General features: G+C 37.6%; 1 protein-coding gene across 4 annotated transcripts in view; it reads right to left on the bottom strand.

The window, feature by feature from the left end:
* MTUS1 (microtubule associated scaffold protein 1) overlaps positions 1-23,114 on the bottom strand; it is a 143,798-nt gene that overhangs the window by 49,312 nt on the left and 71,372 nt on the right. For 3 of the 4 annotated variants that reach the window (XM_087418440.1, XM_087418439.1, XM_004428780.3), the window contains 2 exons: positions 14,732-14,866; positions 12,321-12,359 (listed from right to left, as the gene is read on the bottom strand). In XM_087418440.1, coding sequence (XP_087274566.1) covers positions 12,321-12,359; positions 14,732-14,866 — 174 coding nt within the window. Of the gene's footprint in view, positions 1-885; positions 1,069-12,320; positions 12,360-14,731; positions 14,867-23,114 lie in introns of those variants that run through there. The other variant, XM_004428783.3, reaches the window with a different exon arrangement.

Below are 23,114 nucleotides of genomic sequence, written 5' to 3'. Positions count from 1 at the left end.
AAGACACACAAGGGCTGACATGCATATGAAACAAGAAAAAATCTTCTGTTTACATACTCGATCCTATGACAGTTCATGCTAACCAGCCAAAATCAAATAGAACAGCACTCCAGTTTTCATAGCGTAAAATCAACCTATTTACCATAGTTGCAATTATCATCGAGAACAAGAGGTGGGCAACGTGAGGCAATTGAATCCTCTCAAAGTGAGCATATTTACATATGCCTAAAATATACACTGCATTGATTTCCACGTTAGGCACAGAAAATAAAAAGCAGACACAAGCATAAACCATCAGAGGCAGTGTTTTGTGCCTGGAAACATTTTCACTGAGAAGCTTGGAAAACTTAGTTTGTGGCTCACTTATTACTTCTCCACAACCATTAGGGTGTTTTATTTCAGAAATGTTTAGAATATGGAAATATTTTAGAATATTAAACTAACCTATCATAACCTCAGGGAGAAACTGTATAATGCAACACTACAGAAACTCTCTCAGTTCATCTCCTTCTGGAAGGGAAAGAGAAGTACTCTTCTTGATTTACCTATGTCCTATTACCAAAATCATCTGAGATAAAATGTAACTCAGGTGCTGATCTTCACAGATTCAGTTGTTGTCAGAGAAAAGAGCCAGGGAGCACCAAGGCAACCATTCTGCTTTCCATCAACAAACCGAGCACACATCTGCTTGCAAACAGTAAGAGTACCACACGCTCATGTGGTGAAACAAGAGAAAACTGCTTACTTTTACAAATTAAGCGTAGTTCTCTCCTTTGAGCTTTCTTTTCCCAATTATCTATCTCCCTAGAAAATTTCTGATAAACATTTGCAAGTTAATCAAGATGCCCCCCACGCAACCCTCAACAGAGATCTGTGCACACGAACCTGTATGGAAAATAACAGTGCTTTTCCTAAACCCCGAAGGCAGTCGGAGATTCCGAAGCAATCCTTTGGCAGTCAGTCGCACGTGAATGGTGGATAAGGAGAATTTGGGAGACAACAACATGTCTTCAGAGCAGGTAGAGAGATTTCACAGAAGAAACAGCTCCCATGGACCATCACATACTATCTTTTTAAACTCAGCACTCGTCGAGGCCAAGAAATACAGCGAGAGGAAACATGTCTACAGAGCAAATGTCATCCACCACACGTACACAAAAGAAAACCCCAGAGCTGTCCAAGTGCTCCTAGCTTCCGATTTCACTCCCAGATGTTCCCAAAACAGTGCTCTTCCTCTGCATAAAATCTCCTCTTAGCAGACCCAGCAGTAAGCAGCCTCTGAATTACATCACACTGTACATGCTTACAGGGTTGTTATGGTTTTCATCAGAGATGGTAAAGGGGAGGAGAAAGTGGGTGGTCTTAGGAGCTTTTTTTTTTTTTTAACAACCAATAACGTCACAGATGCTCTAACTACTTGGAAGATCATTAAGGGAAATTAACTACTTCGAGTGCCTAAGTTTATTTAATAATTTAAAAAAATAAGGTTTCATTAAAGTACCCTGTGTTCTGATTTTAAAAATTTTAATTATACTCACACTAATCACACTGGGCATTTTTTCAGATATTTTATATGTAAACCTATATATAAACCTGATACTGTGGGATAAAATTTTAAAAAATAGCTTCAAGCAATAAGTGTTCCCAATTACAATTTTTAATAAAATTTCTATTATAATATATTAATAACAGATTGATAAAATGTTCAAGTTCAACTTTCTCATGTTCTGAGGACCTCACTAATAAACAACAATAAAAGGTTAATGCAATTTCTCTACCAGATGTAATATAACAGTTTTGGAGGAATAAAAATTAGTTAGGCAGTATTCTAAGGAGTACACTTGACTAATCACTTTTACAGAAAACCAGGTGGCCTCTCAGCAATGTTTTGAGACTAGGAACATGGGGAAGGGTGCAGTCATGTGTATCTTTTACTGGGATCCATGAAATGTTTATTTTAGTAGAGTGGTTTGTAAAAATACATTAAAATACGATGGCAAAAACCAAAAGAAATTGAAAGATAAAAGTTATGGATACAAGAACATTACACTAGCAATATGCTCACTTAAGCTAATATTATTAAACCAGGAATAGCCCAAACTCTTAACATTTTTTAATTTAAAAAAGTCCAAGAAAATGTGGAAAAAATGATCTATGCCCATTTCCAAGATTTCCTAAAAAAAATAAGACTCAGTAACAGACATAAATGTAGAAATTGTTAACCATAAATAAGCCTATTCAATGCTGTTAAAATGTGTAGGAAGCACTCTTTTAGAAACTCTACAGAGCATTTAGGCTGTGAAGAGGGAAGGGGATAGGCAGGAAAGGAAATTTTGAATAATTCCTTCCCCTTCTTCACTCAACCCCCCACTTGTCATTTTAGAGGCTGTCAACAAGAGAGACAAACCCAAACGCCTTGTCAAGGGTTAGCTGTGGGAAAGACACAACTTTTTCACACACACACAGTGGCTCTTGTAAACACATCGTGCCCATGGCAACCGAAGCACCAAAACCAAGGGAGTCAAGTCAAGAAAAGCTACATTTAGGTGTTGCCTTTGCACTGTAACACAGTTCATTATTAAAAAACAACAACCTTTTTCCAGATTCTGCATATCAATGTCAAAATCAACTCTCCTCCCTGCCCCCACCAAAACTTGTAAAAACCAAGATACCAATCAGCATTAAAATTATAAATAGAATAAAGTTAAATATTGATATTATTAAAAATAGACGTGACAGGGGCCGGCCTGGTGGCACAAGCGGTTAAGTGCGCACGCTCCAACGCGGTGGCCCGGGGTTCGCTGGTTCGGATCCCGGGCGCGCACCGATGCACTGCTTGGCAAGCCATGCTGTGGTGGCGTCCCCTATAAAAAAGTGGAGGAAAATGGGCACGGATGTTAGCCCAGGGCCAATCTTCCTCAGCAAAAAAAAAAAAAAAAAGAGGAGGATTGGCAGATGTTAGCACAGGGCTGATCTCCTCACACACACACAAAAAAAAATAGACGCGACACCATCTCATACAGGATGGATTTTTTGCAGAAGATATGCTTGCTGTTTAAGTAATAGTAAACTCTAAATTATCCTGGTTAAAAGGGGAATCCTTTATCCTACACTGTCCAAAGAAGAAATTAGCAACATGCCACCAATTCATCATATTCGTTAAAATTTTTACATGAACTGCACTAAGCTATACCACATATATTAAAAGTAAGTGCTGTTAACGATCTTTTTAAACAGCAAAGAATTGCAAGAATCAAGAGAAGCAGTGCCAGTCAGAAGGAAAAGTCAGAAGGGGTAGTTCTTGTTTGCACAGTAAAGTACAACACACAAAAGTAAGACGGCGCACTGGATAGAAGGCTAAGAACAGCTCAGGCTGGGTTTCAATTCTTTCCCAAACATAGTCTGCCCCCTGGTGGCAATCTGGCGCAAGCGAGCCAAGGCAAAGGGGCAGCCTTGACAATCCATTAACAGTAATAGCCAACTCTTCCAACCTACTATGTGCCAGGCACTGTCCTAAACACTTTGTACGTATTCACTCTTTTAAATAACTGAATAGGCAGTTATTGTAGCGTTACAACTATTTTTGTAATATATATACTTCTGGGGGTTGGGGAAGCACAGATTTAAAAATGGGGTCAAAAAGGTTCTTTGAGGGGCTGGCCCGGTGGTGTAATGGTTAGGTTCGTGCAGCCTGCTTCGGTGGCCCAGGGTTCGAAAGTTCAGATCCTGGGCGCAGACCTACGCACCACTCATCAAGTCACGTCGTGGTGGCATCCAACATACAAAATCGAGGAAGATGGGCTCAGGGCTACTCTTCCTCAGCCAAAAGAGGAGGATTGGCAACAGATGTTAGCTCAGGGCCAATCTTCCTCACCAAAAAACAGTTCTTTGATTACTTATTTGATCAGCTGTTGTCACTTGTGCACTATCTTGCATAGTTTCTGAAGTTATACTAAATATAGAAGTACCTAAAGATAAGAAAGTGTCCGTCTTTGTTATTATACAAAGTCATGATTTATGAGAACATGGTAAGGATCACCACAGACAGTAAGGCATAAATTAAAGAATTTTTGGTGTCTAAGATAGAACAATGTAACTACAGTTATAAAAATTAAGAATAAGATGAGTTTTTATGAAGTGCAGCAAAGCTTGTTTTAGGATGTCAAGTAGAAGAACAAAACCATGATTTAAAATTGTACACAGAGTAGGACCTCAACTGTAAACAAAAAGATTCAAAAATATTGAAGCAAATATACCAAACTGCCAGCAAGGCTCTGGGAGTTGGGATGGGCATGATTTTTAATCTCTTTGCTATATGTTTCTGTATTTTTCCATTTTTTAAACAAAGATCATAGAGTGAGAAAAATACACTTTTAAAAAAGTTTAAGTGACAGAGTAGCTTTACAAAAAGTCTACAAAATAAGCTGAGTTTCTACTAATGACACAAATAAAAAAAATAATTGTATAAAGCCTTTAGTAAGGCTTAAAAAACAAAAGAAGATGTGCTATGGATGATATAAATGTTTGGCAGGTCAATGTGCTATAGTATCAGTATGTACATTCAAACAAGAATCACAGATTCCGCTGCAGTCTGTATAGAAGCGTGTGTGACTGTGTGAGTGCGGGGGGGGGGGGGAGAGTGTTTAATCAGTGACTTGATTTTAGAAAACAATGATGCTATGATTCTAGACATGATTCTAGCATATGCTGCGCAGGGTTGCTTAGATGCTAGGAAAAGAATCCCAACTAGTCTGATTTGTTTGTTGTTGTTAATGATCATGAAGAATCTGGAGAAGATCAATATTTAAACCAGGGATTCAAGCACCTCTCTTCAACCAACCTTCCCTAGAACTCAAACACAGCGTATCAATCTTAACATCTATCCCCTTATTTCCCCTAACACAACCATAATTGCCACATTTTCCCCATTTTTTGCCTCATAATCTTTATTATCTTATGTTCAAATCTCTATTGCAATTGTAAAAAGTTCAATTCAGGGTTCAATTTTTTCATAATGTCCTCTTCCTTAGCAGAATGAAGAATGCCTATAAGATATATTGTGAGTAATGATCCAAAAATTCACGTAAAACAATTAGAAAAAACGTCAACCTCCACCCACCCATAAAAGTTCTCCAAGATCAGCAACATTGCCTTTTATTTCTTTGGTCTCCCAAAATAAGAGCAGTAATGTTTTATCTATGTACAATGTTTGTTTTTAAAAAACAAAATTGTCGACTGTAGAATATTTTTTTAAAAAATAAAAAAATTACCTGTATATCATAGTGCTCTGTAACCGGTTTTTAAACCTAATATAAGCTTAATAAACTTTTTAAACATAAAAATTTCACACATTTTTCCACGGCATTGAATAACTCTCTATATTGTCATTTTAATGGCTTCGAAAATGTCATTTAAATGTCACTGAACATAATTTAAACATCTGTCATTTAAATAATTCAGGTTGTTTCCAATTCTTTCCCTCTTCTAAAGAATTCTGAAAAGCAATAAATAAGTAAATGAATTATTTTCCTAGAATCATTCCTGATAAATGGAACTCCTGGGTAGAAGTCTTTTGCTATATGTACCAAAGTGTCTCCAGAGAGGCGGTAATTGATGTTCCCTCGGGAGTATGGATGAGGCACCTGGTCCCCACTCACTCACCAACACCAGGTGGTACTCTTAAACACAGACAAGAATTGATAGCATGTTATTTTAGTTAGCATTCTGTAAACTTTCTCATATGTATCTTAACCCTCCATATTTCTTCTTTTGTGTCTATCCATGTCATTTTTTATCGTGGAGTCGTCGTCATTTTCTGATCTGAGAGAGCCCTATAAGAAGTAAACAGGTTGTATATGTTGTCCCAGTTTGTTGTTTGCTTAATAGTGTTTATAATTTTTTTATTGAGATATAATTGACATAACACATTAGTTTTGGGTGTACAACATAATGATTCGATATTTGTATATATAGCAAAATGATCACCACAACAAGTCTAGTTATAGTCAACATCCATCACACATTTATAATGTTTTTGACTAAGAGGAAGTCTAAAACTTTTGTTGTCATGATTGTTAATCTTTTCTTTTCTACTCATGTTCCTGGAAAGGCCTTTTCTATCCAAGTCTATATTCTTGGTACTCTTATCATTCTAATTTTTGTTTAAAACTTCAGTCAATGTGGAATATATTTGTATGTAGCGTGTGAAGTAGGAATCGAGCTCTGGCTAAAAAGAGCCTTTGTCCTAACAAGATTTACTAAATAATCCATACTTTTTCCTGATTTGAAACACCAAATGTATCACAGATCAAAACAGCATCTGCTTTTTAAGTATGAGAGCAAAGTTTTAATCAAAAACCAACACTGAAAGATAGCCTCATTCCTACTCTCACCAGAGGAAACCCTGGCCACCCCAGAATTAGCTCATCAGAGCAACCATTTGCCAACACTTGGAAAAAGGGGGTACAGAAAGCAACCTTCTCCTCCTGTGCTGTGTTTAGTAAATACGTATGGAAGGAGCAGTGCATTTTCAACTCTCCAGGGCAGACACCATGGCACCTGAGACAAATGATCTTGTGTAAAACAATCAGGGCGCTGGATAAATACAACTCTGATGCTTTGGTATCCCAAACAGATTTAATGTGTAGTAGAACTAAGGTAATAATAGTATGTGGTATGCATGACATCTTCCTTATAAACAGTAAACCAAGTTTTATTTAGATCAATGTCGGCTAGAATCTTATAGCATCATAATCTTTAAATAAATTACAACAGCTAGACCCCAGGAGGATGGTTCTTGACCTGCAGTGCTTTTTCCTGCTTGCTTGAAGGATTTAAAATAATTCAACTTCATGGAGAAGAAGTCTAAGAGTAGGCCACTAGAAGCATACAAACGATGGAAAGGATTATCATCCTCACCATTCCTGGCAGCAGGAGCAGCTACCATTTGAGAGCTTTTTATACAGCAATTTTACGAGGTCAAAATTATTCCTATACTGGGAATTATTCCCAAAATAACTCCATATTCCCAAAAGAGAAATCTGAGACTTGGAGAGGCTTAGCAACCAGCCCAAAGTCAGGAAACAAGTAGACTGTGGCAAGACCAAGATTTAAACCAATATTCAAGGCCTCAAAAGTTCCTTCTCTCTCTGCTCCTCTTCATTGTCTTATGAGATAATGGAATTGTCTTTGAAATAACTGATTAAAGGTTAAACTAAAACTATGATATACAATTTTCAACTACTGTATTAGCCAAAAATTTAAAAAATAGTACCCAATGTTGACCAGAGTATGGTGAAGCCAGCACTCTTTTTTTTTTTTTTTGTGAGGAAGATAAGCCCTGAGCTAACATCCATGCCAATCCTCCTCTTTTTTTGCTGAGGAAGACTGGCCTTGGGCTAACATCTGTGCCCATCTTCCTCCACTTTATACGGGACGCCGCCACAGCATGGCCTGACAAGTGGTGCATCGGTGCGCGCCAGGGATCTGAACCCGCGAACCCCGGGGCCACCGAAGTGGAGCGCGCGCACTTAACCACTATGCCACCAGGCCGGCCCACCAGCACTCTTTTATGCTGTGAATCATGATATAGACAGATATGAAGGTTTTGGAAAACAATTTGGTTATTTGACTACAAATATGCACGTTTGATTTACTCACACCATTTTTAAGAATCTATCACAAGAAACTTCCCCAAACTTTGAAAGTGATAAGTGTAAAGATGTTCATCATAGAAACATTTATGAATGTGATACAGAAACACCCCAAATATTCCTGAGGAGTAGTTAAATTTTGGTGCACATGCTAAATGTATTAGTCATTAAAAGTGAATACTTACATTGAGTGACAAAACAGGATATAAAGTTATCTGAATTTTATTTGAAGTCACAAATTTTAAAAAACTAAGGAGTGATTCCTAAACCTCTACATGCTAAACTTTTTAGAATTTAACAAACTGCTATAATTGACTATTTTACTAAAATGAAAGGATATGAAGTTGGTCAACTTAATCTTCACCACTGTTTGTTACTTTAAAAACAAAACAAAACAAAACAAAACTTTCTCAGTGGCCGGCCCAGTGGCATAGTGGTTAAGTTCATGCACTCAGCATCGGCAGCCTGGGTTTCACAGGTTCGGATCCCGGGCGCAGACCTACGTGCCACTTATCAAGCTGTGGTGGCGTCCCACATATAAAGTGGAGGAAGATGGGCACGGATGTTAGCCCAGGGCCAGCCTTCCTCAGCAAAAGAGGAGGATTGACACAGATGTTAGCTCAGGGCTAATTTTCCTCACAAAAACAAAAACAAACAACAAACAAAAAAAAAACCCTCTCTCAAAGCCACAGTAAATTATTTAAAATTTAATGCTCAGAACAACATGTTTGTATGTGGAGGCAATGTCTTCTGTATCATCTAAAAGATGACTATTTGCGGGCCGGCCCCGTGGCTTAGCGGAAAAGTGCACGCGCTCCGCTGCTGGCGGCCCAGGTTCGGATCCCGGGTGTGCACTGACGCACCGCTTCTCCGGCCATGCTGAGGCCGCGTCCCACATACAGCAACTAGAAGGATGTGCAGCTATGACATACAACTATCTACTGGGGCTTTGGGGGAAAAATAAATAAATAAAAAAACTTTAAAAGATGACTATTTGCAAGCAGAATATGAAGAAAGTCAAGGTGCTTTGCAGTCACAGAATATTATAGCAGGGAGAAACCTTAGTGATCAGTCATTTCAATTACACAGAAAAGAAAACTAATATCAAACAGGTTACGTGATCCACCCAAAGAAAACTAATATCAAAGAGGTTACAAGATCCACTTCTTAGCATCAAAGCTGTTCCTCCAAAAGCCAACACATGGTGACTTTTCCTCAGCAGGCTCATCATAATATCAGGTTAGTCTTAGATAATAACTATCAACTAGAAAAACCGGGCAGTCATATTTATGATTTTTGGAAAACACATGTTCATGCCACATAATCTAGATTAAATCACAATGCTGACCCCTTAAAATACATCTTTTTCCATTGCAATTATTAGATCATTGATTACTAAGAGTTAATTGGAGTCAGGCAAACACGAACTCTGTCACATACCCCATTTCTACTCCATGGTTAAAGGTTTTGCCAAACAAAACCACAACGTGATTCTTACTTTCCATTTCTTTTCTCACTTAATCAAGAGTTAATTTGCCATTCTGATAACCTTACCTGTCAAGGGTCACTGATATGTCAAGGGTCAATGATATGCTTTGGCAATAAGGCATGATGTCAGCCCAACAATGTGGCAAGGGAAAATGCCTAACGCTAATAGTTTTTCTCTATAGTAGAAAGGAGATATATATTGAGGATTATTATTTACTATGCCTGTCAGAAGAAATATCCTTTATAATAGTTTACATGATCATAGACTTGAGACATGAATTAAGACATGTCTTACGTGAAACTTTCCAAGTTTCATATTTAATTCAAATTAAAACAGGTATATTAGAGGTATTTAACACGCTCTTTTACTGTGACCAATATCAATGGCAGCTTTCAAAGCACTGAAAAGTTACACACAAATACTTACCAAAAGAAATGCAAACATTTTGTGAAATCTACAAAATATTGCTGAAAGAAATTAAAGAAGACCTAACTAACAGGGAAGACATCCCATATTCATGGATTAGAAAACTTAAGATTGTAAAGAAGGCAATACTGCACAAATTCATCTACATATTCAATGCAATGTCTATCAAAATCCCAGCTGACTTCTTTACAGAAATTAACAAGCTGACCCTAAAGTTCACATGGAAACTCAAAAAACAATCTTGAAAAAGAAGAAGTTAGAGGACTCATACTTTCTGATTTCAAAACATAACACCACAGTAATCAAGGCAATGTCATACCGGGAAGGACAGACACATAGATCCATGGAATAGATTTGAGAGCCCAGAAATAAATCCTCACATTTACAGCCAACAATTTTTAACAAAAGTGCCAAGACATTTCAATGGGGAAAGAATGATGTTTTCAACACATGGTGCTGGGACAACTGGATATCTACATGCAACAGAATGAAGTTGGAGGGACTGGCCCGGGGGCGCAAGCAGTTAAGTGCACACGCTCCGCTCCGGCGGCCGGGGTTCGCCGGTTCGGATCCCGGGTGCGCACCGATGCACTGCTTGTCAAGCCATGCTGTGGCAGCGCCCCATATAAAGTGGAGGAAGATGGGCATGGATGTTAGCCCAGGGCCAGTCTTTCTCAGCAAAAAGAGGAGGATTGGCAGATGTTAGCTCAGGGCCGATCTGCCTCACAAAAAAAAAAAAGAAAAAAAGAACGAAGTTGGACCCCCCACTTCACATCATATAAAAAACTTAACTCAAAATGGATCAAAGACCTAAGTGTAAGAGCTAAAAGTATAAACTCTTAGAAGAAAACATAGGCATAAATCTTCGTGAGCTTGTATCAAGCAATGGCTTCTCAGATATAACACCAATAGCATAAGCAACAAAAGGACAAATAGAGAAACTGAACCTCAACAAAACAAAAAACATTTGTGCTTCAAAGGGCACTATCAAGAAAGTGAAAAGACAACCCACAGAATGGGAGAAAATACTTGCAAATTATCTGTGTGATAAGGGTCTAGTATTCAGAACATATAAAGAATTCCTGCAATTCAACAACACAATTCAAAAATGGGCAAAGGATTTGAATAAATGTTTCCCCAAAGAAGATATACAAATGGCCAATAAGCTTATGAGAAGACGCTCAACATCACTCGCCATCAGGGAAATGCAAATTGAAACCACAATGTGATGCCACTTCATACCCCCTAGAATGGCTATAATTAAAAAGACAGAAAAAAGCAAGTGTTAGGAAGGATGTGGAGAGTGACCCCTCAAATATTGCTGGTGGAAATGTAAGATGGTGGAGCCACTTTGGAAAACATTCTGGAAGTTTCTCAGTTAAACAGAGTTATCATACCATCTAGCTTTCTGATAAAGATTACCCTATTTTCTAACATGAACAAAAAGTCATTCTATAGCATATTAGCTATCATTTTCTCCTAAATACTAGGATGTGCTAGAAATGTAAAACAAAAAATAAAAAACTCACTGTGTGCAAAGTAGTTTTTTTGTGGTTTTTCAAATTAGAAAAGCTTTAGGAAACATATATTCAAACTCAGGCTATTGGAGACCTGTAGAATTTAAATCACTCTCCATGGCTGAGTCTCGTCTAGCTTTAAGAGCCTACAAAAGATGAACAGTTGTGATATAATTCCCTCACACTTCCCTGCCTTATTAAGCTGAGGAAACTGAATACATCTTGGAGCATGAAGGATATTAGTTATTCCCTATGTAACATGATCCACCCTCTTTTCTTTATTTACTATCTATATACGGGGGGTCACCAATTTCTACCTCCTGCCCGGGTCTCCCTCTCTAGATCATACCCTTTAACCAAGCCTCTCACAGCAACATGTAACCCTCCTTCCTAAAACTTACTGCAATTGTGATTTTATGTTTATTTGTGCAATTCCTTGACTTTCCTGTAACCTTCTTGAAGGTGCTTGTTCATTTTTGGCTCACCACTGTATCCTTAGCACCCAACATTGTCACAATGCATGATAAACTATAGTCGATGTACTATAATAATACCTTTCTCCCTTTTGATGTGCTGTTCTAATCTTCAATGGACTTAGAAGCCACGTAACTGTCTTATAACTGCATGTTAAATAAGAGAATGTAGGTAGTGTATGGGGACCCGATTAGCTATCGATAAAATATAGGAACTGTAGTGAGTACATTTGTGAAATCTTCTATGGCTTCTCGAGAGACACAGTTTTTTGATTCTCAATTGTGGTTCAAATGGGTGAGGCTGCAGGCTGTTCTAGAGATAGATGTGAGTTTAATAGAAGTGTAAAAAAGCACAGAGAAATGTCAGGCTGCTGAACTGTTAAAAGGTGTTAAAATCTAATCTTGAGATTATTTATCAATTAAAGACTATCTGATTCTAAAATAGCATTTATCTTGGAAAAAGTACATTCACCACTTCGTTTAGACCACATTTTAAAAAACCATTTTTTAAAAAACTGAAATTATCTGTTATTCATAAAATGTCCTTTTGTGTCAGACAGCTCGTCAATCATGCCGCCAAGTTTTAACCCTATGCTGGCCCAGGTCATAAGCAGTTATGTTTATGCCACAAACCTGAAATTCTATTTATAAGCATACTAGTGAAAAGTCACTGTAAATACATTTAAAAACTTATAATGATGACATGACTTTACAAAAAGCAAGATTCTTATTTTCTCCGTTCATATTTAAAATGGTCACTTACCTCCATTAAAAGTTGTAAAAAGATTTTTTCTTGAAGGACCTAAAATATAAAAGAAATATTTATAAAATACACTTATGTTTTATACGAAATATCACACAAAAATAAACCACTTAAAAAATAAGGGTTGCTTTATATTTTCAAAAACAATCCATTAACTTCTAAATTTTAGGTTCTAGATGGGAAATACCACTGAGATACAATCACCTTTATCAAGTATATTCTAAGTATAAAATGATATTCCAAACAACATCAAAATGGTAGTTTAAGGGTGATATGAATTCATCATCACAAACATGATCAGTTTTAACAGGACAAACTACAGTATTTTTTCAGTCGAGAAGAGCTGAAATTCAAATTTTAACAGAACTGAATTTACACATTTATTACACACACAATGCTGTTCCACTGCTGACAGAGAAAAAAGGCCAGACTTTATGACCGACAGCCACCAGTGTGCGATTTCTGCAACTGTCAAGTATTAAATCCAGTTCACTTCCTATTCAGCTATGAAGGATAACACACTGAGGCTTTCTCTCCGAACTGATACAGTATAAAGTATAACTAGGAGAATCCTTTCACAATGTATACGTATATCAAATCAAACATATTACAATTTTATTTGTCAACTATATGTCAATAAAGCTGAAAAAAAAAAAAAAAAACACCAGGAGTGGTAATAGGTACAGAGCTACAAAGATAAGTCACTAAAGGAAAACTACGAGTGCTTCTACTTGACATGATAGAGTCATTTCTGGGCAAAATCATCTGCAGATCACTAGTTAGAACAGCTGCCACATTCTATGTGTGGCATTTTACAGAGAGGATAATCTCTTAAAATATGTGGCCGTTATAAATGCAAAGCACTGATTCCCATTCAAGTAGAACCTTTGGGATACAAAAGCTTACAAATTCAATAGCGAGATGTTTTAGCATACTCGAGTTCCTGTGCTATAAAGTTATCAGTAAAATCATGAAGTCCTAATTCTCTGAAAGTTATCTTAGTATCAAAGTTCAACGATATTTCTTTTCAGCTATGGGGTATATGTAGATTATGGGGCTTTATCATCATCAATAAAAACCACAGATTCACATACTGATGTCATCCCAGCAAGAGGTCATTCGATGCCTCAGAAATTTATTTAAGACCCTGGACAGATGAGAACTTCCTGACACACTGAAGAATCTTTTTGCCAATATTTATACCTATTTTCTCTTCAATTCAATAGAAAGGAAAAAGTGTTGATAAACATTCACTAGGTAATTAACCTCAGGTTACCACATGATCCTTTACACACACACACACACACACACACACACACACACACAGATGTTTAGGATCCAGGGCAACAGACGCTCTCAAATTGCTATGAGAGACTAACACCTTTCTGGAAAGTTATTTAGTAACATATGTTAACAATTTCAAAAAGATTCATACAGTTTAACCCAGTAATTCCTCTTTCAGGGATGTCTCACGGAAGTAATTAGAATTTGAAGCAATGAACAATGTTCACAGTCAAAGATGTTCATCTCAGTATTACACGCCATAGTAAAAGTCAGAAATTGTCCAGGAACCACGGAAATGGAAAAGAGTGGACTATTTCACAGCCATTTAAAATGAAGAAATTCTCACAATATACTTCTAAATTAATAAAAATCAAGACACAGGAGAGTGTACATACTATGTCCTGAGTTTTCTTGAAACAAAAACAAAACCAATTATATATGCAGAGGAAAAAAAAATGGAGGAAATGCAACCACTATTCATGGTTGATGGGATTAAGGGGGACTTGGTATGTTTCTGTGTTTTTCAAATTCTCTAATATGGGTCACATGTTATAGGGCAAGTGTCTCATTCACAATTTTCCTTTCAGTTAAGTAATCTTCCAACTCACTAAGCACAGATGAAACTTGTACCCTGCTTCAGACCCACTGTGATAAAGCTGCACGAAAATATTCCATATTGAATATATACCACATATTTTGTAAACCTGCAAGTTATTCTTCATAGCCACAGCAGTTACAAAGTGAGTAATACAAAGAAGGAGAAGAGAAAGAATAGGAAAAAAAAGAACATGGTTTGGACCAAAGTTAGGAAATAAACTATGCATTTCTATCTCATTACTTCATATCACTACCTTAGAATCATTTAACTCTATAGGTTTTATTTATTTTCACCTTATACCTTTGTTCTATCTGCTGACTTATATGTATCAAGTTTTAACTACAGAACCTATTGACTCTCAGAACAAGAATAGCTCCCTCAGTGTAACAATGTTTTATATGTCTTTATTCAACAGACATTTTGTAAATGATTGTTCAATATATCATGAACTCATCAAAATTGAACTTCCTACAAGCCAAGGACTTAAAAAGTCTTGTCTTCCCCCTTCTTTCCACAATGAGGACCATACCTTTTGGAGGAGTTTTGAGTAAATGTGCATGAGCTCTGGGCACCAAAGGCTTCAAATACAAGGATCCTGAGGAACCATTTTGAAATGCTGGTTTTGGAGGCTTTTCCTCATACTTGATGACAGCGGCATTACCAGCTGTAATAAAACAGAAAAGTACAGTTTAAATGGATAAATACAGTATTAATTTTCCACAATTCCTTCCTTCCTCCTTGAATCAACAGGTACTCACTAAGCACCTACAACGAGCCAGTCATTACTGCATGTTAGGAGTACAAAGATTGATAACAGGTAGTTCCCCTCCTCAGGGATGCAAGGTCCAGGGTGACCGTACATCCTGGCACAGTCCAAGTTTATGTGTCTTTTTCAGTTCAGCTTTCAACCCTGATAAAAGTTGGGAGATAAATTATATGGCCATCCATGCTATGATAGGTATGCCCAAGTGCAGCTATGAAGAGCATCCATCTCCCTGAGGACCAGGCAGAGTACAGGCAGCCAGCTGTGTTAACAACGCAGGAACAATAAGGCACAAACTCCTTGCTGGGCACCAGGGTGCGATCTGGTTCTGATCCGCCTCTGCTACAGCAAGGAGCTGGAACTCCTACATCTGCCCTGGAACAAAGGTGCCGAAGCCCCAAAGCTAAAACATAAACGAGGAATCCCACCTGAATAATAAAAACCATCTTCTATATTACATGTAAATCTTTCCTCTCGCACTCACACAGGAATCTTGTCTGGAAAAAAAAAAATTGTTTGTAGGCACTAAAAGAATTGCTAAAGAAATGGCTTTTGGAGAAACTTTGATGCTGACCAATTTTGCTTAGGCTGTGGTGTAATTCAGAGTCCACTACAGTTAACTAGACAAAGGGGGCTCCCACAGAAGTAGACCTACACTATTTCCTAGGGAAAATGCCAGGGTAAAAGTGACAGGGAACCATTAAGTGAGCAAATACTACGCTTTATGTATAATACACATCAATGAGTCCTGGAAAGGCATCTTCTATTTTGCTATAGTCTGATTTTGCTTCTCTTTCTTCACTGGGAAGCTAAAGACAATCTTCGCATATCAAGTGACAGTGACACGTCAGAATAAAGAACACAGCTTTAAAAAATAATGCTGATAACCTGTAACTTATTGATTTTCTATCAGAACCAACATTTGAAACCATGGAGAAACAATCACGCAAAGCCTTAAGTAGATGACTTGTTTCCTCTTATTTCTGCTTTTGCCCAATAATGACTGAAGCCCTTGGCATCAAAAAATTAAATATCTTTCAGTTGCATAAGACAACAGTGTTGACCATATTTATATAGGTTTTTCTTAAATTGTGAATTTCTCCTTCATATTTACGGCTTCCCATTGGATTAAAAAGGGAATCGGAATCTTCGACAGCATCCTTAAGATGTGTGTTTGTACTTGGGGCAAGGAAAAGGGCAGAGGGAAAAGAAAGAGCAGGGCTTGTTCCTGCACTCTGAATTCCAGATGAGAATGCATTTTCACATTATATTTTTGCTAAAGGTGTATCTGATGCATAACGAGGTCCTATGAGATAGTGTTCCTCTGCTGTGGTATGATATGGTTAAGTGGATTCGGTGGATACTTTAGGACTATAACCACCATTAATGTCATTTATTGCACTGTTTTGGGCATAGGGAACCTACATTTTAAAGTCTCATAAGCGTCAAAAACCTTAGAGGAAATGTTTGAAAAATAGTACCAGCATGTAAAAATAAAAACATAAACTGTTTCAAATTTTAAGTGCTAATTGAAAATAAAGGGGGGGGGGGCGGGAAGCAGCAGCAATGACCTAAGGAAAAAGACAAATCAGTATTTCCTTAAAAAATCATTGTAGGGGCCGGCCTGGTGGCATAGTGTTTAAGTTTGCATGCTCCACCTTGGCAGCCCGGGGTTCGCAGGTTCGAATCCCGGGCACAGACCTACACACCACTTATCAAGCCACGCTGTGGTGGCATCCCACATATAAAGTAGAGGAAGATGGGCATGGATGTTAGCCCAGGGCCAATCTTCCTCAGCAAAAAGAGGAGGATTGGCAACAGATGTTAGCTCAGGGCTGATCTTCCTCAGCAAAAAAAAAAAAAATCATTCTAAATTCATACTTTTCCTTTTAGTTCTCCATAACTGAATAATCTTTGGGAAATTACACTGTCCAGAAGCTTAGCTCCTACAAGCAATTTTAAGAGTCCCATTTTGCTCTTCCTAAGAGATTATCATGCTATACAACATTCAAGAGTGTAAACAAAGCACTTTATCCTTTTCTCTCCATATTCAAGAAAAAAAAAAAAATCCAAACAAAAATACTTGGAAAGTTTTCTGGTTCTCTCTTCCCATAAAGTTAACCGTTTATCCATCTCCCCTTGCTAACCGTACAAACCACCAGGATGTTTGAGTCACCACATACTGGGCCAGAGGGGAAACCTAGAGGTTCATGCATTCACTACCTGATTTCCAAGCCTAATTTCCCCTCCACCAACCCAGATGAGATTTTTTTATTGTGTCTAATCTTCAACATCCAATTCTAAGCATCCAATTCTATTCTAATATTCAACACTTACAAATTTCTTTATTACCAGCCTTGATCCCTTTCTTCATCTCACATTTCTAGAAAGGGGCGAGATATCTATCTTATTTACAAATATGTTATAAATTTGAAAATAGCTAGAAATTTTTCACTAGGCTAAGCTATCTTAACTCCTACAACAGTGCTTACAGATGCCACATTCAAACCCTGTAAAGACACACTGTTATTCTCCCCACATCGACATCAAGTTCTTCTACCATGAGCCATCTGTTAATTCTTCCTGTGCCCAGATAACATTTTCAATATTAGGTCAAATCAACAGAGGTCCTTCCCTCCTACTGACAAGCTTCTGTCAATTTTCTACTCTTCTTTCCAATTCTCTCCTTTCCCAGAACCTAGAGACTTGGTTTTTCCAAAGTTGACAAGGAGCTAATGTAAATGATAATACCGAAGACACTACAACTGTAAAATTTCATCATAACTTTTTAAATGATGGATAGTGACTTCATAGTCTTAAAACAACAGAATCAAAATTTCACAGCACATACTTTTTTAGATTTTCATATTAAATGGATATTGGGTTTCAATTAGCATTTCAGCTTTTGCTAAATCAACATCCAAAAAAGGAAGTAAATGAAGTTATTAGAGTCTTAATAAATTATTATTATAACAATCTGGACTTCAGTCTTACTTTTCTTGAAACATTTTTAAAATTATATTCAGCAGCAAGTAAGTCACTTATTCAGATTTTGCAAAATTGAATTGAGTTTAATTTACAGACCTAATATAAAATTGTATGATCCTAAATTCATGCTTTTCATTCCTAAGCTTTAAACACAAAGACTTTTCAGTTTCTCAAGAACTCAGTAGAAGAATTTCTCACTACAGCAAAAGACACATCTCTCAAGAGGCACAATACCCCTGCCCCTTGGCTCTCTGTCACACACAGCACAGGGGGTGTTGTCCTGGAAACAGACCATCTCACTGCCACTCTTCAGGCTCAACATAACACCAGATCCAGCACCAGATCTATCACCAACTTCGTGACACGTGAGAGTCAAAATCCGTATTTCGAGGATAAAATTTCTGAGTTTGATGCAGGTACAAACACACACCCATACATTTACATTTATAAGTGTCATATAAACACTAAACACTATCTAAACATTGTCCTCTAAGCTGGCCCATAGCTTTCTAGTAAACCCCAACTTGAAGGACAGACTTCTCTATGAGGCATGATGCCCTTAACATATTTTTCCTGCCCTCTATTTCTGTTCCTAACCATGGCAGCTGGCTGGGTATCCTGGCGACATCTAAGTTTTCTCTTGTCCCAAGTTATTATACCCAAATGATAAACTCTTCAGTGGCAAAAGTTCCAAGTATAATAAGAGAAGCATATTAGTTTCAAGTAATGGCATGGAATCGATAATATCTGAGTTCTGGTCCTCACATGGCCACTGCCAGCTGTGCTGAATCAGTTCACCTCTCTCTGTATAACGAGGGGTTTTGAATATGAGGTATGGAAACAGGTAGCACATATGCTGTCATGGGGCCTTCACTGACCGATTATGGTACTTAATCCCACTGAGGCCAAACACATCCTCAGAATCCTCCTAAACACAGTGCTCTAGGGGTCCATGACCACTCAGTGACAGTTGGTCTATAGATTCAATATGTGAAATTCTAAATGTGGTCACTTAGGTCTCAGCCAGCTCTAACATAGTTTAAAATTGCCCATATTCTGTTGTCTCCCTTGGTCCTGGCTGTCTCAATTATGCCAGAATAACAGAGCTCTGCAATCCTTATTTTTCATTTCCCCATGGTCAAAATGTAGTTCAAGTGAAAGGAAAGAGAGAGAGAGAGAGATGACTGAGTCTAAAGAGAAAATGAAGAGAGATTCTCAGAGAAGCCTAAGCAGAAGAAATGAATTTCCTATTAGAGAAGGGCGTCTCATTGTTCTAGACTTTCATTTGCAAACTAACATTTCATACTACATTCTAGCATTGAGTTAACATTAGTTTTTGTTTTGTTTATTACATCATGTATATCCACACAGAGCCAACATTCTGTTCACGTCTTGGATTTTTTGTGAATCCCCACTGTGCCAGATCATCTGTCCACCTGGCTTGAAATCAAATCACTACTGACGTCTAAGCTTTCAAATTCCAAGAGCAAAATTGCTCAACTTTGTAATAACAAAGAATGTCTCATATAAACCCTAGAAAAACATTAAAAGAATGAAAACAAAATTAATACCAGTCTGGATAACAGTATTTTCTTATTAAATAGTCCATTCAAATGTGTGTAAGTATTAAGCGTGTTTTGTAAAATACGGTAGAGTATATACTGCCTGTCTTTCGTCCCTTCCTCACCTAAGGCAGACATCACTAGTCAAACACAAACTTTTGCTCTGAATCTGGAAGCAGCCTGAAAAATTTTCAACACTGTACTCCAGGTGATTCTTACCAACTGACCAGTGTTGGCAGGTGAGACAATTCCCACTCGCCATCCTACAATGGGGAAGAGACCGAGAGTAAATGAGACACACCCTTCTCTCTACAGCTTACTCACTCCAACAACTCAAAATGCCCTCCTTCCCAACTATGAGGCACCATCACATTGTAGTGAAGAAAACAGAAGTGGTCAGAGACATTTGTTGCTGCAAGGATTTTGAAGATGATCTAGTGCTCCCCTCCCATTCATCAGGTGAGAATACTGAGGCTAAGAGAGTGAACGATCGTCCAACTTCACATGAGTTAGTAGGAAAACTAGGAGACTGAGTTGAATGCCCTTATCACACCCTCTGCCATGAAGGCGAAAGAAAAGAATGTTCCATTTCTTTAGGTAGCCTCCTCCAAGAAAGTACAAGTAGCTTTGGTGTGCATCTCTTACATTTCCTCTCACCATCTGTCTCTCAAAAATAAACATGTTTTTGTGGCCAAACTAGAAAGAGAAGGAAGCTCTTGGACTTCATATTCGCTAACATGGCAAAATCATACGCTCTCCCCTCTACACTTGCACAATGGTCCTCAAACCTTCAACTCTATTCAAGACCACAATATATAATTTGCTCTCATCCAGTGATCTTAGGGATCATCAGCTATCTGAGCCTGGAAGAACTTATAACATTTAACCTCTATAAATGAGCACATTTAATATAGAAACTACTGTGCCCTGTCTCATGCTAATAACCAAAAGAGAATCAATATCATAACTTCAAAATTTTCTATGCTTAAAAGAACACACACAAAGAACATACTAAAACCCCCAAATAAGAGAAACTTATTGTTCTCTATATTTTGATTCAATCATTTTAAAACTTGGCAACGTTATTTCTATAGGATCCCAGAGTATTGAGAACCAGATGCTAATTTTACAACAGCACTACGCAATCTCGGGAGTTCTTAAATGATGCCACTAACAGTATCACATCACAAAGAAATAAGCACACAAATCAAGAAAACATTCTTTAAAAGGTTCAAATGCTTAACGCAATATGAATCAGAACACTGATCAAAAGCTTATTTCCTAAAATGACCCATCTTTATCGGAAATAGGAAAATTTCAGCTCAAAACGATTTTTTTCATGTTTTAAGGTAATCTTTAAAAAGTACTCATCTTTAATATTTTTGGATATAATATTATGAGTAAAATAATCAAAGATGTGATGTTTTAATTCTAAAAAAGTATTTTTCTACACTCGTACAACTATAAGCTACATACACAAAAACTACTAATTATTTAATCAGAAATGAGACCATCAAATAGTCTGTGATCATAAAGTAATTTCATGTGCCAAGAATGTCGACAATGCTGCTGAATTATATTTAGGAAGAGTCCCAAAACACATAATAAAATTGATTCTGTATAGAATCATTCACAATTTAAATATAAACACACCCAACAAATACCACAATTAACAAATTACAAGTTATAAAAATAGCAATCAAGAGATGCTAACTCAATTTATTGAATAAAATTTAAGCATGCTTAAAAAGAAAAGAATCAAACCAGAAATCGTTGACCTACTTCTTTTCCCAGTAAACGTGGCTAACAAAGGAACTATACACAGGCTGTAGGATCCCAGGACCAGCAGTGTCAATAAGGTAGCATCATAGTGCCTCTCTGAACCAGCCGGTGGGGTGAGTGTAGAATTGATAAATATTTTTGAAGAAATATCCGTTTCTGTACAACTGCGAAATCCTCCTGGTACAGTCATTTAAAAGGATCAAAGCAAGCTTAAGCAGGAAAAACTGCAGCCATGTTCACTCTATATCCCTCATGCTTGCTCTTAGTGAATTAGAACGGAGGGAAAAAAAATCTAAGCTCCGAGGCACCACACAAAACAGATTAAACCAGCTAGCAAATCAAACTAAGAAAGAGACTCATTGATCTGAATGCTTAATCTGCAACAGGGACACATCGCCACTAGACAGGCTCTGTGGGTACATGGTAAACCCCTTTGTTAAAAGACAAAAAGGAATAGACAAAAGCATTTTACAACCTCCTTAGGAGTGTCAGACACGGCGCAGAAACGGTGGCCAAGTCAACATGGCTGTCAATGGAGAATGCTGGATAGTGGCACCGCAGAACGTGTCTGCTTCAAAGTGTCACAAATTCCATCGCTACATGGCCCTCTGAGAGCACGCTGGTGATTCTGTTTTGGCAGTTTGTTTTTAAAATTTACATTGCACACAGAGAAAGCTGCAAGTAAAATGATCTTAAAATAATACACGTGTGAATTCCCTTTTCAAATTCATAGAGAATTATGCTACATGCACACCCTTCTGATCTCATGCCACAACTTCAAAATTCACATGATACGCAGATAATAATCCTGCTTAATTTTAAGTAACATATTTCAGTATTCCTAAAGTTCTGGAATCCAGCTCCTTACTATCATACAAGACCAGAGACTGATGCTAAATGACCTCTTGGAAATGTGCTCATTAATTCAGTCATTAATTCAATGCCTTATCCTCCACACATTCTCAATTCTGTCACACACTGGCTGAGTGCCCTTGGACCAGCACAACGTCTCTGAACCTCAATTAACTCACATATATAAAATCAGGGTAACAGCAGAAGTTATTTGAGAGAAAAAAAAATTAAATAATGCATGGTAACCCTCTGACAGTGCTCCACACCCAGAAGCTTTAATAACCATGACTCCACTTTGTCCCCGTCCCCTCACCAGAAAGAAGAAATGGACCCTTGTTTAAAACAGAGAGAACTCCCCTGCTCCCCACTACACCTTATATCTTGTTTTATCTGGTATTCTAGCTATCCATGTAAATATCTTCTTTCTCCTCAACTACTTTTTAGATAAGGACCACTTCTTTTATATCCTGTATCCCTCACCCATCTAGTGTGGTGCCTATACACAGCAGGCACTCCAAAATTGTTCAGATTAATTAATCCGTAAATTATTTTGTGAGGAAATTTAAAAAGGAAATGAGCAAATAAATACTAACACCAAATACATCTTTGGAATGAAAGGGATAGGTCAATTAATTCACCTATTTTATTTATTACTGTTATTATTATTTTTTGGTGAGGAAGATTCACTCTGAGCTAACATCTGTTGCCAACCTTGCCCTTTTTTTTGCTTGAGGAAGATTAGCCCTCAGCTAACATCTGTGCCAATCTTCCTCTACTTTATATGTGGGTCGCCGCCACAGCATGGCTGACAAGTGGTATAGGTCTGCGCCTGGGATCTGAACCCACGAACCCAGGCCACTAAAGTAGAGCACATGAACTTAACCACTACACCACAGGGCTGGCCCTAATTCACCCATTTTATACACAGGAAACAGAAGTCACATTAACTGAAAACTTTAAAAATA

Source organism: Ceratotherium simum, chromosome 28, assembly GCF_057802395.1.
Source record: "Ceratotherium simum simum isolate JZ-2026a chromosome 28, ASM5780239v1, whole genome shotgun sequence".
Taxonomy (NCBI): domain Eukaryota; kingdom Metazoa; phylum Chordata; class Mammalia; order Perissodactyla; family Rhinocerotidae; genus Ceratotherium; species Ceratotherium simum.
Note: the sequence above shows the minus strand (reverse complement) of the source record. Positions and strands in the feature narration are given on the sequence as shown.